The 15,205-nt window shown below is 40.4% G+C and overlaps 1 protein-coding gene across 3 annotated transcripts in view; it reads left to right on the top strand.

Annotated features, from left to right (window-relative positions):
* TTC28 (tetratricopeptide repeat domain 28) overlaps nucleotides 1-15,205 on the top strand; it is a 568,766-nt gene that overhangs the window by 152,365 nt on the left and 401,196 nt on the right. Inside the window, exon 1 of one of the 3 annotated variants that reach the window (XM_027956683.2) lies at nucleotides 5,606-6,385. The exons of the other annotated variants lie outside the window; for them this stretch is intronic. Coding sequence (XP_027812484.1) covers nucleotides 6,359-6,385 — 27 coding nt within the window. The 5' untranslated portion in view covers nucleotides 5,606-6,358. Of the gene's footprint in view, nucleotides 1-5,605; nucleotides 6,386-15,205 lie in introns of those variants that run through there. 3 annotated transcript variants of the gene reach the window in all.

The following is a 15,205-nucleotide window of genomic DNA, read 5'->3' as shown; positions in this document are numbered from 1 at the left end:
GTGAGGCAGCAGTGAGCCATGGCGTGAAGTGAGCTCTAGTTCCCTACCCAGGAATTGAGCCTGGATAGTCTGGATGAGAACCAGGAATCCTAGCCACCAGACCAGCACAGGGCTGGAGGCTAGAAACTATTTTTCCGTGGATTTTTACCCCCAGTGAAAAATGCATTTATCACGGAGGCAGAAACTGTAAATGCAGGTACAAAGCTTATTACCAGAGGCACAGCACAGCAATAGATCAGAGAGCACATAGAGAAAAGGTGTGTTGAATTAAGGCAGAAGCGAGGCGGAGATGCACACCCCGAGAGGAAGGGTATAGGTGTCCCCCCAGTGAGGGGGAGCAAAGTAACGATACAGTGTGTCGTTTACATAGGTCAGCTCTTCTGGGTCTTTGTCTTCTTTCAGGCCAATTATCTGGTTTCTTTCTCTACACCTGACATATGCTGGGACCCTCCCCTAGATGGGCACACATCCCTGAGCCAAGATGGATCTCAACGTGAAGGCTTCTGGGAGAACCACAACTCATTATGGCCTGGCGTTATCCCTTGACTTTTGACCCATAGGGAGCCTTTCTGTGTATATGTAGTGTTTCCCTTGTCCCCAGAGAGTGGGTAACAGAGATCCTTTAATCAAACAGGGTTTTACTCTTCTTTGTCCTTGCTGTGACTATTACCTTGACTATTGCATGACTCTTACCTTAAAGTGTTTGCAAGAGACAAATACTGGCTATTTACCCTTTTTCTGTTGTTCGAAGAGTAAATAGGAGGCTGATTGTAAATGCTTTGTAAATGTCTAACCTGGAGCCCATCTATCTCCTACATCAGTATGTGTTGAATTTACAGGATTGTGCTTCAGCTTCTCTGACACTGTCTGACATAGTGGAAGGAAGCAAGGTGCCTAAGGTGATTAGAGGTGATTCTCCCTGGAGGTTGTAGAGAAGTTTACTTCCAAGGAATGGGAACATGGTTCTGCATCTGCTTGGTTGTGTGGCAGAATTCTTACTGTAACAGGTTAAGTTCTCTCTCTTTCTTTTCTTTCTTTCTTTCTTTTTTTTTTTTTTTAAAGCAAAGCAAGGACTTTAATATTCTGAAAGCACCCAGTGGTGTGAAATGTTACTAGTGATTGGCTTCCCAGGTGGTGCAGTGGTAAAGAATCTGCCTGCCAGTGCAGGAGATGCAAGAGATGTGGGTTCAATCTCTGGGTTGGGAAAATTCCCTCAAGTAGGCAATGGTAACCTGCACCAGTATTCTTGCCTGGAAAATTCTGTGGAGTCGGATAGGCTCCATGGAGTTGCCGAGAGTCAGACACAACTGAGTGACCGAGCACACACGCATCACTAAGAAGGCCACATTTTTTGGTCTCAAATCTACTTCTACCTTTGTCCCTTTACTTTCCTAATGTCTCTTTAGATACTTGAAAATGATTTAGAGGTCTTTGGAAAAATTAATGTATTTTCCAAATACTGTTTCACATGGAGTGTATTACTCTAAAACACAATAAATGTAAATAACTATGAGACTAGCTTTCCCAGGCATTTACCCTGTGATCAGTGTCAGACATATCACTCCTTAGGAAATCTTGAAGAAATTCACAACAATGAAAAAAGGTGTGTTTTCTCCATTCATTTCCTCTTTCTTGCTTTTGTTCAGATTTGAATAGACAAGTAGTTATTGAGGAAAACACTATTTTAATAGACTGTTTTACAGTATCTGCTTTTAGGTAAGTGATTTGCAAAGTGCTGTGTTAAAAAATGGAGTTGTACAGATGCCTTTTAGTAGCTGCGTATCTGAGAAATTGTGTTCTTACTGTCTGACACTGGATCTTTCAAACAGTAAGCTACACTGAGTCGTGTTATCTTGGTAGCTCTATATAAGTAATTTTCAAAGGAGAAGGTATACTGGTATGATAGTAATTCTATAAATATTTTGGGTATAATTACTAAATCAGTTTGGATTAAGCAAAATAAATAAAGGCACAAAGAAGAACAGCAAGATGATTTAAGAGTGTTTTCATATTTACTGGCTTATAGGTGATGGTCCTCTGTTGAATGCTGTGCTGCGGTAAGTCGCTTCAGTTGCGTCTGACTCTGCAACCTTATGGACTGTGTAGCCTGCCAGGCTCCTCTGTCCACGGGCTTCTTCTGTCAATTGGCACCTACTAAATGAAAGCCGAAACACTCACCAGTCAGTGGGGGAAGAAATACCTTACAGATAAGTAACCCAAAGGAAGCATACCTAAAAAATTGAAAACCAACTGAAACCTTGTATCACCTTGAAGTTTTAGACTGATTATGTCTTTTTATCGAAACGTAAATATCTCTGTTGACTTTCCTGTTACAATCCACTGTTCTCAGAACCCTCCCCCCGCCCCCCGCCAATTTAAATAACTGTCTTAATTTACTAAGTCCAGTAACATCTGAGCATGGGACAGCATCTGAGCTCCTCAGTCCACAGACCATGTGTGGTATGCATATGGATTTTCAGATGCCCTCAGAAAACCACCCCATAGATTAGGAACCGTGAAGGTCTCTTAATTTACATATGGGAAAGTGAAACCTTGAGTAGTTAAATCCACAGTCACAAATTATGACTTGCAGATGGAATTTAGACCTACAGGCATGTTTTGTTTGGCCTGTTAGGATGCTTTAAAACTTTTGAGCAAACAGTTAAAATCAGGAAAATTTTAGCTTCTCATGAAAATTTAGAGCGTCTGGCACCATTGGACTGATACTCCTCTATGACATCAATTGACTAGTGTTATGTTGTAACTCCTTTTTCATGATTTATCTTTCTCTGAATTTATAATCCTTACAATTCTCTCTTATGTTACACCTGTTTCATTTATTCATGTCACCTGCCTTGCCCTTCTGAAAATTTTTGTTGTATAGCATGTCAGGGGCAGAGTAAAAAATAGAAACTTTTATTCTGACTCCTAACCAATTGTAGGTTCCTGCCTCCATCACTCAGGTGTTGGTTTATATGCCCTGGATTCTAATCCTTCCATTACCATTGACTTGCCCCGTGGCATTGAAAAGGTCAGTTAACTCCTGTGATTTCAGTTTTGATATCTGTCGAATGATCATTATAAACATTTTAGCTATGCACATAATTTAAAAACCTAAAGGTTTATGTACAAAGCAGCCTCATAAAGTCATGGTTAATATTTTGTTAGATTGCTTAAAAATGTTGCTTCAGTGTGCCTCTTGACCACTGTTAATACGTTTAATGCCCTGCCTCCTGTAGGATAAAGTCCAAATTTCTTTGCCTTACATTCTTCCCTGCCATTTGGTTCCAATGTACCTTGCCAAAGTATCTTTTACTTTATATGGAATGGAATGGAATTTCATTCATTCATCATTCAATCTCTACCCTCCCTCCATTCTTTCATCCCATAAATATTGAGCACCTCTGCTGTGCCAGGCACTATGCTGGTCCCTGAGGATTACAGAGCTGAACAAGAAACATTCTGCCTCTAACATTCTCATATTTAAGCTTTAATTTTAGGCAGATTGATATATTTTGTATCTTGACTACATCTTACATAGGCTTGCCTCCTTTGCTCACACTATTTATCCTTTTCTTTAGTTATTTCATTCAACAAATATTTATTGACTGTTGCATCAGGCACTGTTCACTGGGTGTTGATTTTATGACAAAGTTCCTGCTCCATTGTAACTTATATTCTTGGGGATGTAAGACATTAAATTCATAAACTCTTAATATATGCCATGAGGCCTGTGGAGTAACTGAAGCAGCCCGAGGAAGAGAGACAGCAACAGCGCGTGGGTCACAGTGCTGTGGCTTAGGCGGGACCCTGAGAGAGCTTCTCCAATATGATATGGCACTGAAGGGACTGAGGGCGAGATCCAAGAAGATGTTGGGGGAAAAGTGGTTCTGGAAGAGGGACAGTGAGGTGGCCAGTAGGGCAGGGTCTGAGAAAGTCGGGGGCAGAGTGGGTGGGAGGTGAGTTCTGCAATTCTGAAGAGCGTTACTGCCTGTGATAAGGACCTTGGCTTTTGGCTCTAGAGTGAGTTGTATCTCCTTTGAGTTTTGTTTCAGATTCCTTTGTCACACCGTCCTTGGCCATCCCTGTTTACAGTGGTTTCTTCTTCTGTCTCTTGGAATGCTATTAAACACGTAACTCGTTTGTTTAACTGACCAAGGCAAATGTCTGGTTGTCTTCTTATAGGCCTTCAGCTCTGTCCTAACTTCTTTTAACTTCTAGTGTTGAGACTTGGTTTTATATCTTTCTATCCTATATGATGTTTTGCACCCAGTTGAGACTTAATATATGTTTGTTTTGTGAGGCTCTGACCTCAGATATCAGTAGCAGGAATTTGAAAGCAATGTCTAAGAAAGAAGTGAAAGGACTTGGTGATAGATTAGACATAGGAATGATGTTAATTAAAGTTTTAGTTTGTGATCCTAGAAGAATAACAGTGCTATGGACAGATATAGGAAAGTTGGGAAGAGAAACTGATTTTGGGGAAGATTAATGAATTTGGTTTGGAGTTTATTGAACTTCGGTATTACTAAGCTATCCATGTTAAGCTGTGAAAAATGATTTGGATGTTAGAACATACACAGAGTATTGGTGTTATTTGTGACTCCAGCCTGCAGTATGTAATTTTAAGAGCAGGGACAGCCTCTTACTCATATTTCTAGTGTCTGGAACAGGGGCTGGCAAATAACAGGTGCTTACATCATAGACACTTAGTAGTTTTATTGAGCAGAGCAGTAAGGCTGATATGTACCTATGATGTAGATTATGGCTTAAGAACTAGTGCCTATTCCTTTAGCTATAATTGCTAATATTATCTTTTTTAAAGATAATGATTTCATAATCAGATTTCAGACTCAGGCTTAGAAAAAAAGACTCAGAAATAATTTGTTTTAGTTAACTGTTTTGGGTATTTTAATGACATCTGTATCTGATATTGTTAGTATCCTATCTGCTTATAATCATCCCCATCAGTCAGTCCTGCCAATGCATTATATTATAGAACTTTGAGAGTAATACGTTAAACGTGGTTGGAACAATGGAGTGATGGCATATCAGCTGTTTTTATTATGTACATCAGTTAGTATTCTAGTAGCTTATACTACCCATTAATTCCCATCTATCAAAGTAGCCTCATGGTGATAAGAATTACTAGACATGTTGGATGACAAATAATAGAATTACATTGTATTTTGTGTTTGGAGATGTGGCTCCTTAAGTAGGATGGAATCATTTTACAGATGCTGCATGAAACTTAATCTTGATAGCAATAATAAAATCAGTGCTAAATTTAGAGAAGCAGAGTCTACTTTCGATTAAAATTTTAACCTTGTCAGATACCTTAAATCTTTTTCCTTCAAGTCAGACTTTTAGATTACATAGCCCTTTGGTCTATTGATATAACTCACAAATCAAGATCTTTTGAAATGGTCTCCTGCTTCTGTAGATCTCTTCTGGCTCTGATTCCTTGGGACCTGTGAGGTGCCTCTGAAACTGTGTGCTTTACTTTTTGCTTTGAAGGAGATGTCGTGGCACTAAGACCCAGAAACCATTTGCTCTGTGTGGCTGGAGCTGGGCAGGCTGTGCTCGCACTGAAGGGAAGGAAGTCATTAGTGCAGACTGAGCTGTGGAGTTGGGTTCTTGCAGGATTTCCTTCCAGCCTTTCCCCACTAAGGTTCTTGGGAATTTAAAAAAAAAAAAAAAATCTAAACACACAAACCAAGTTTTCCTATTTACAGTGTTAAGGGAAGGTAGACATTTCGGGAAGGGTAGATCCTTTCCCCAAGTTATCCAAGAAGGAAGAGAAAACAGCGCAAAGAAGCTCTGATTACAGATCTTTGGAATTTTCTTTGCTAAATTTTACAAACGAGAAATACACTCAGAATTTTGGGAATTGCTCCAGGCTGCGCGTGAGGGTTTGATTGCTTGTCTAATCTTTTTTTGAGAAGAGGAGAATTCGTCAAAAGGGGTTTGGATGGCAGGAACCCGACTGGGTTTCTGCAGCAGCTTGCGTTCTCCGGCTCTTCTCTGAGGGAGGGTCTCTGCGCCGGCTTGGAGACCCCCTGCCGCAGGCTCCTTTTGCGGGCACTGGCCCGAGGGGAAAATGCTCCGCTCTGGCTGGAGTACGCTGGTTGCCGCTGGGACTTCCTAGCCCCGTGGGGAGCGTGTTCCTGGTTTGGGGATACTTCATTGAACTGAAGGCGAAAAGACTGGACTCTCCTGGGCTCTTTCCCTTCGCGGTGAATATGGGAAAGAATTAGGGGGTGGGAGGGAGGCAGCATGACTTGGAGTCGCCGCTGCCCTGCATCTGCCCCCAGCCCCCAGCCAGCATCTTGATGTTCCACATATCGGCTGTACAAATATGATGAAATGGCAGCCCCGGAAGAAGGTAAGTGTCCCGGAGTGGGGACGGGGCCCTGATGCCCGACCCAGGGAGGGGTGACAGGGGGCGGCTGCCCTCGGGCCCCTCCACCTCTTCCATAGTTAGCTAGATGGGCAGGTCCAAATAGCTCTGTCCCTTTGGGACTTAGGCCAGTTCCTTAGGGACGAGTTACCAAGTCTGATCTGCGTCCACTGCCCTCTTAAGTTTTTCCTTCTTGGTATGCCCGGACTCTCAGGGGTGACAGCTCAGAAACATCCCTTTGCTTTAGAAACCCGGTGGAGCTAGCAACACGATTAGCTTTGCTGGAGCCAGCCAAGAGCTGCCGGGGTCTAAGAGCTCAGTGGCGCCTCGTCTGCGGGGAGCCATTTGGGGTTGTGTTCCCGACACACTCCAATGTCCTCGCAGGTGGGTGTTGCAGCACCTACTTCCCCCAGGGGTTAATAGGCTCTGAGCCGCTGGCAGCCGCTTCCCCAGGGCCCCGCTGGGGGGCGAGCATCCCCAGCTCAACCGCCCAGCAGCTGGTTCCCGGGCAGCGGGAACGCGGGGCCTCCAGCCTAAGCGCCTGGGGCCGGCCGGCTGGGCCTTCTGCCCGCGGGGCTCCAGACGGCCGCGTGGGCCAGCGCGAGTGAACATGCCAGCCATTGTCACGGGCGTGTGTCTGTGCGTGGCAGCCTGCACGGGTGTGTGTGCATCGATCGTGGGGAAGAGGGGGAGGGGGCACTTTGCTTTTTGCGAGATTATTTCCTAATATGGCTCCTTTGTTGAGAACTCACGAAAAAAAAAATCCAGTGGTTCTATCAAAATAAATTGCTATTGGCCCCAGAAATAACGTTTCTAAATGTGGGACTGGTCGCTACCCCAGGACATTCAGGGAGAAAGACAGCTTTCTTCAAGTTGTTGGTGGCTGTAGCTTTGGCTAGGGCTCCCTTTTGCTAACTTGTCTGACTGGTGCTGTTAGGTGAACAGTGGTTCACTGCATAGCAGGACTCCTCCCCTCACCCCCCCAAATACCTAATTTGGCCTGGTTTTTATTGACATTCTTCTGAGGGAAAACATAGTGAACTGAATGTGCTGTGCGCCTCCCCAGCCATGACCTGTCTCTGTTAGCAGCTGCCTGGTGTTTTACTTGAACTAGCTAAACTGACTCTTTGTGGCATGATGTGTGATACCATGTTTTACATCAGAGCTGAAATAGAAATTGTGTGAAATGCATGAGAAGATATTGTGCATTTGTTTTATTGCTAGAAAATCTAACAAACACTGCTTCAATATAGCCTGGTAAATTGAAAGGTTTTCTTTGCTATCTAATTTGCTATCTGAAACAAAGTCATTTCTACCTCATCCTGAAGTCAGAATCTCTCATGTATTAGTTCTTATCATAGAGCTTCTTTCAGTGAGATTGGTTTCATGTATTTTAGATAAGAGATCCATGCATCCCCCCCACCCCCCCGACCTATAAAAATCAGAGTTAGGGTGAGGAAAACCTGTAGAAGAAATGATATGATCAAGCAATTTAAACAGATGCTGTGTATTCCTAGAGCCCTCCCCTCAATTTCTTCTGTATTTGTAAACTGTATATTTATGAGTACTTTTAAGACGTCTGCAAAATATACATTCATAAATGTCTGTTTTTTCTATTTTACCCAGTACACAGTAACTCATGCGGTTATGTCTGTGGAAACCCCTCTGGGTACTGGTATTGCTTGAACCACGGAAGTATTATTCTTGGCAGTCAGGTGGATTTCTGGACTCTGGAAGATTCTGTTTCAAGTGTTAGGATTCACTCTGAAGTATTTACTCACTCTGTGATACTTAAATTGCTATACCAGAAGGTTGTGTTTATTCACTGCATTCATAATCCCAAATCATCATGTTACAAGGATCCAGATAAAATTCTACGGAGTTCATGGAAGATTAAAAATAAGCTGAGCTATCAAATACTGTGTGATTATTTGGAGGTGGCTGGAGAACAGTTCTTATTGCTTCTTCTACATTGGAAATGGAAGCTTCCTTGAAAGAATATTCAACTCCTAGAGGGCACAAATAAGTCTTTACAAAGATTATGTTTATTTTTTACACTTGTAAGAATACTCACAGATCCAGTCATTGCCGTGGTCTCTGGCTGGGTGTGCTAACACATTTGTGGTTGGTGCAGTCACGTGCCATGTGTTTTGTCAAACTGTTTCATAAAAACCATTTAGGCTACAAATGAAAAGTGATACTACATTGATGTGATTCAGCAAAGCTAGGAAGATCATCAGTAGAATACTGATCCAAGCAGCATTGGGTGTAGCTGGGCCTCATGGCTAGGACTGGTTGGTAACTTGCCGTCCTGGTGCCCTGTCAGCCACTGCCAGTGCTGGCTTTTGTAAATTCTGGGCTCACCGTAATACCATGACCATAGGTTCTAGGTTTCTTTGTTTCTAACTGAGCATGCAGCTGGGGTATATGATTGAAAGGGAGCTCTTTACTCTTCTTTCTTCTGCTTATTTGCTGGGTTTAAGTAAATACTAAAATTCAAGATGTGGGCTTTGGAGTATTCAATTAGAGTCTGCTACCTTTTTTTCACAAAGAAACCGCCAGAACATGATTAATCATGTTCCGCCCTCAGGATCAGTGAGGAGCTCAGTTAGCTGTAGCTTTGCTCCCTCGCTTCTGGATACTACCACCAAGATGCTCTTCCCTCCCCTTCTTGAAGAAACAGTGATTTTATCTACTTCTGAATTCCTGGAGCATTTAAAATCTAGATTGTGCTTTACTGATAGTAAGCCACCCCTCCCCCCACCTTTTTAAAAATCAGCCTCTCAATTATGCTTCAAGCTCCTTGAGTTTAGAAACAATACTTCACACCTCTCTTTTTGGTGCCAAGGATAATATAGTTGTTCAGTAGATATTTATTTGATGTAAAAGTAAATAAGAAGTATTGCTTTGTAAAACTTGTATCTGTTTTTAGGGTGGTATGATCTTTAAATGTAAAAAAGTTCAAAATATTTCATTTGGCTCATAGGTATTAGACTGTAATGGATTATTAAAGAAAACAACAGTATTTTGACACTCACTTCTGATCTTTTGTAGACAGTATCGGGGAGGGGACAGCTATACTTTCCACACAGGTTCCATAGTAGTCATTGTTAAGACACACTATCAGGCTCTGTGGGCTAGGATCGGATCCAGGGTCACGATTCTTTTATTAACATAACCTTATGGGCCTGGCAGAATCTGTTTTCCCCTTAAGAGGCGATCATGTAGCACATTATTTTTATATTGTATTTACAGAAATGATAGTAATTAAAATGATCATCTCATAGGAACATGTTTGTTTACAATTCTGCAGTGATTTTTGCTCTTTAAAATCCAAGGATTAGTATCAGATAACACTGTGTAAATAAGACTGCAGTCAAAACCTTCAGGAAAGCTGCTACTGATTGGATTTTTTCATTGCTTATCTAATGTTATTTTACTGTTCATACATAATAAAAGATCATTAATAGGAATATGTCACATAAGCTACATTAATTATGTCATTTGAGAATCATATGATGTATTTATCTTATTATACTTTTCACATTAATATAATGTGACTCTGGCTTCTTAAATGACTTCTCTGATAGGGCTTCATTTAAAAAGCTTATTTCAAAGCTCACTTATAAGGATTGCATCCTATAAATTTGTGTCTGGAAATAGCTTATTACTTTTACCAAAAAAAGTGTATTTCAAATCCCTGCACTTTTTCTATGATAAAGTATTTTGTTTTTAGATTAGAAAGCTCAACTTCAAATTTTAATACAATTATACTGAATTTTACTTAGTTACCTGCCTAAATGTTGTGCTAGTTGATATTATCATGTTCATTTTGGACCACAGTTTGTTTATAGTATAAAATTAAACTTAAAAATAAGCATTGTGACCAAAGCAGTTTTAAAGAGAAGTCTTAGAAATTTCATGATAAAGGTCTTTCTGCAGATCTATTCTATACATCATTCCTGGATCAGTGCAACCTAGAGACCTAGGTTTTGGTTCTGGCAGTTCCCATGACTTGTGTCCTTGGGCGTGTCATTTAATCTTTCACATCTGACTCCTCACTGTTAGAGTCAAATGCCTCATTGTCACTTGCTGGATATATTGCAAATGACATCCTAATGATTTTTCTTTTTCTTGTCTCTTTTTTCCTCTGACTTTCCCTTCTTCTTCTAGAGTAATTATTTAAAGAAACACATGTATTATTCTCCTTTTTAACATTCTGCGATGTCTCTCTTTTGTCTAGTTATTGTTGTTCAGTTGCTCAGTTGTGTGTGACTCTTTGGAACCCCATGGACTGCAGCATGCCAGGCTTCCCTATCCTCTACTGTCTCCTGGAATTTGCTGAAACTCATTTCCATTGAGTTGTAACCATGATATGTAACCATCTCATCCTCTGTCGCCCCCTTCTCCTCCTGGCCTCAGTCTTTCATGGCATTAGGGTCTTTTCCAATGAGATAGATGGCTCTTCACATCTGTTGGAGCTTTGGCTTCAGCATCAGTCCATCCACTGAATATTCAGGACTGATTTCCTTCAGGATGGACTGGTTTGATCTCCTTGCTGTCCAAGGAACTCTCAAGTCTTCTCCAGCACCACAGTTCGAAAGCATCAATTCTTCAGTGCTCTTAATGGTCCAACTCTCACATCTGTATATGACTACTGGAAAAACTATAGGGACTTTGACCATAGGGACCTTTGTTGGCAAAGTGATGTCTCTACTGTTTTAATATGCTCTCTAGGTTGGTCATAGCTTTTCTTCCAAGGAGCAAGCATCTTTGAATTTCATGGCTGCAATCATCTGCAGTGATTTTGGAGCCCAAGAAAATAAAACTTGCCACAGTTTCCATTTTTTTCCCCATCTATTTGCCATGAAATGATGGGAACAGATGCCATGATCTTAGTTTTTTAAATGATGAGTTTTAAGCCAGCTTTTTCACTTTTTTTTTTTTAGTTTTTTATTTTTTAAATTTTAAAATCTTTAATTCTTACATGCATTCCCAAACATGAACCCCCCTCCCACCTCCCTCCCCATAACATCTCTCTGGGTCATCCCCATGCACCAGCCCCAAGCATGCTGTATCCTGCGTCAGACATAGACTGGCGATTCAATTCTTACATGATAGTATACATGTTAGAATGCCATTCTCCCAAATCATCCCACCCTCTCCCTCTCCCTCTGAGTCCAAAAGTCCATTATACACATCTGTGTCTTTTTTCCTGTCTTGCATACAGGGTCGTCATTGCCATCTTCCTAAATTCCATATATATGTGTTAGTATACTGTATTGGTGTTTTTCTTTCTGGCTTACTTCACTCTGTATAATCGGCTCCAGTTTCATCCATCTCATCAGAACTGATTCAAATGAATTCTTTTTAACGGCTGAGTAATACTCCATTGTGTATATGTACCAGAGCTTTCTTATCCATTCATCTGCTGATGGACATCTAGGTTGTTTCCATGTCCTGGCTATTATAAACAGTGATGTGATGAACATTGGGGTACATGTGTCTCTTTCCATTCTGGTTTCCTCGGTGTGTATGCCCAGCAGTGGGATTGCTGGGTCATAAGGTAGTTCTATTTGCAATTTTTAAGGAATCTCCACACTGTTCTCCATAGTGGCTGTACTAGTTTGCATTCCCACCAACAGTGTAGGAGGGTTCCCTTTTCTCCACAGCCTCTCCAGCATTTATTGCTTGCAGATTTTTGGATCGCAGCCATTCTGACTGGTGTGAAGTGGTACCTCATTGTGGTTTTGATTTGCATTTCTCTAATAATGAGTGATGTTGAGCATCTTTTCATGTGTTTGTTAGCCATCCGTATGTCTTCTTTGGAGAAATGTCTATTTAGTTCTTTGGCGCATTTTTTGATTGGGTCGTTTATTTTTCTGGAATTGAGCTGCATAAGTTGCTTGTATATTTTTGAGATTAGTTGTTTGTCAGTTGCTTCATTTGCTATTATTTTCTCCCATTCAGAAGGCTGTCTTTTCACCTTGCTTATATTTTCCTTTGTTGTGCAGAAGCTTTTAATTTTAATTAGATCCCATTTGTTTATTTTTGCTTTTATTTCCAGAACTCTGGGAGGTGGATTCATTTTTCTCTTTTACTTTCATCAAGAGACTCTTTAGTTCCTCTTTGCTTTCTGCCATAACGGTAGTATCATCTGCATACCTGGCAATCTTGATTCCAACTTGTGAGTTGTCCAGCCTGGTATTTCCTATGATGTACTCTGCATAGCAGTTAAATAAGCAGGGTGACAATATATAGCCTTGACATATTCCTTTCCCAATTTTGAACCAGTCTGTTGTTCTATGACAGATTCTAACTGTCGCTTCTTGACCCACATATAGGTTTCTCAGAAGGTAACTGAGGTGGTCTGGTATTCCCATCTGTTTAGGAATTTTCCATAGTTTGTTGTGATCCACACAGTCAGATGCTTAGTGTAGTCAATGAGGCAGAAGTAGATGTTTTTTTGGAATTCCTGTGATTCTTCTATGATCCAGTGAATTTGGCGATTTGATCTCTGGTTCCTCTGCCTTTTCTAAATCTAGCCCTTACGTCTGGAAGTTCTCGGTTCATGTACTGTTGAAGCTTAGCTTGAAGAATTTTGAACATGACCTTGCTAGCATCTGAAATGAGCTCAGTTGTGCGGTCGTTTGAACATTCTCTGGCATTGCCTTTCTTTGGGATTGGAATAAAAACTGACCTTTTCCAGTCCTGTGGCCACTGCCAAGCTTTCCAAATTTGCTGACATACTGAGTGCAGTACTTTCATAGCATCATCCTTTACGATTTGAAATAGCTCAACTGAATTCCATCACCTCTACTAGCTTTGTTCGTAGTGATGCTTTCTAAGGCCCACTTGACTTCACACTTCAGGATGTCTGGCTCTAGGTGAGTGACCACACCATTGTGGTTATCTGGGTCATTAAGACCTTTTTTGTTTAATTCTTCTGTGTATTCTTGCCACCTCTTCTTAATCTCTTCTACTCTATTAGGTCCTTGCCACTTCTGTCCTTTACTGTGCCCATCTTTGCATGAAATTATAACATCTTACAACTGGGTCGCAAGATATCCAGTGGAGCAACACCATGGTTGTAAACTACCAGAGTAAATCTTTATTCCCTTCAGCCTAAAATGTTTTTGATCTTGTAAAACTGGTGGGAAAATGGTCATCAATAGAAAACTGCTTCCAGGGACATTGGAGTAGCTAGAAATAGCTGATAGACTTGATAAGAAGTGAAGGAAGTCAGTGATGAGGAAATCTGATTTGGCACCTTTACTGTTCAGGAGCTAGCCAGTAAACATTGCTAGTGTGAGAGGCTACAGAGTTTAATTGGCCCAACTTCAAGAAAAGGCTCCAGCAGCCACCTTCATTTTGCTAGTCAGTCACAGTGATGACATGCTGTGGAAAACACAGCAGAAGCAAGAGAAAACCTGAAATCCTGGCTGGCCTTGTCAGCCTTAGCTTCTGCAGTGAATTCATTATGTCATTAATAACAATGTATGTCTCAGCTTTAAAACTTTGCTTTTATTGATGTGCTAAAACCATGTAGTTTTATTGAAAGCTATAAAAATTATATCATTTAACTGTCATTTTTGGGATATATATGAATCTTTTGCCCTGAAGTTTCTTATTAGTCTCCTTTTTTAGATTTTTGTAGCTAAGGGGAATATTCTCACATGATCAGGCCCTTTAACTATATTCCTTTTTCAACACAGTTTGTTATTCATTTGTTTTTTCTTTGTTATTTTGAGTATTCTATTCTTTCAGCTTGTATTGTTAGGAAAAACATAAAATTGTATCCTTTGGTTTATACCTTCTCTGTAATAAACTTAGCATTTCTGAAGAAAGTACCTGAGTACCTGAAATAAATGATGTCAGTTGTCAGCTGCACATAAGCTTTCTGCTGGTAGATATCTCTCAGTTTGGACTATGAAAGGCCGAAATTTCTATAGCTTATGTCTGGTTGTGTAAGTTAATGTCCATTCATGAATACCCATATTTCCAGCATTACTTTGGGGGAGGTAATATTTTGGATTTATAGCACATTGAGAGACTAAGGCTTGTGAAAACACAGATTTTGAGTAATTTTGAGGTAGAGAGCAGTTACCATTTGGAATAGGGACAAAGTGGAGTTGGGAACTAGCAGGTCATTGTGGGAACTCTTTGTGTTTGGATACATACTCTCCTAAACACAGAGATATATGTAGACTTAAACCTTGAAAGATAGTAGTGGGGGTAGGGAAGGAAGAAAGCTATAAGGAAATTTTGTTGTGCATTCTGGGATAACATATCCTATATTGGCATAACAACATTTATTAGATTAGAGATTGGGTTTTTCAAAGTTGATAAGTGATTTCTTATTTTGACTGGTCCAATGAATAAATAGATGTTCCTTGTTTTATGGAAAATCAAAATAACAATATTTGAACCTAAAAACAGATTGAGTGCCAACTTATTTTATATAACTAAAAACCTTGAGTAACTATTATATTTATCTGGTTCATTACTTCATAGCTCTGACAACTGTTAAGCATGTTTTATATTTTAAATATTTATAAATCAACATATGGAAATCTACATACTCATTTTTAGGATTATGTTAAATCACGATTATCTGTGAAAAACTGAAATGCTTAAGCCCAGATCTATCAGGTAGTTTTGGAAATAAATTTGTTTTTAAGGAGTGGAAAGAGAATGTCATAGTGAGTGGTAGTGGACTCACGATCATTTTGGTGGACTTTGCGACTTTATTATTTAATAATTCATTTTTTCCAACAGAGGGTGGGCTGGAGAAATAAAAGATAA

This window comes from Ovis aries, chromosome 17 (assembly GCF_016772045.2).
Source record: "Ovis aries strain OAR_USU_Benz2616 breed Rambouillet chromosome 17, ARS-UI_Ramb_v3.0, whole genome shotgun sequence".
In the NCBI taxonomy this organism is placed as follows: Eukaryota; Metazoa; Chordata; class Mammalia; order Artiodactyla; family Bovidae; genus Ovis; species Ovis aries.
This window is presented reverse-complemented; position numbering and strand designations above follow the sequence as displayed.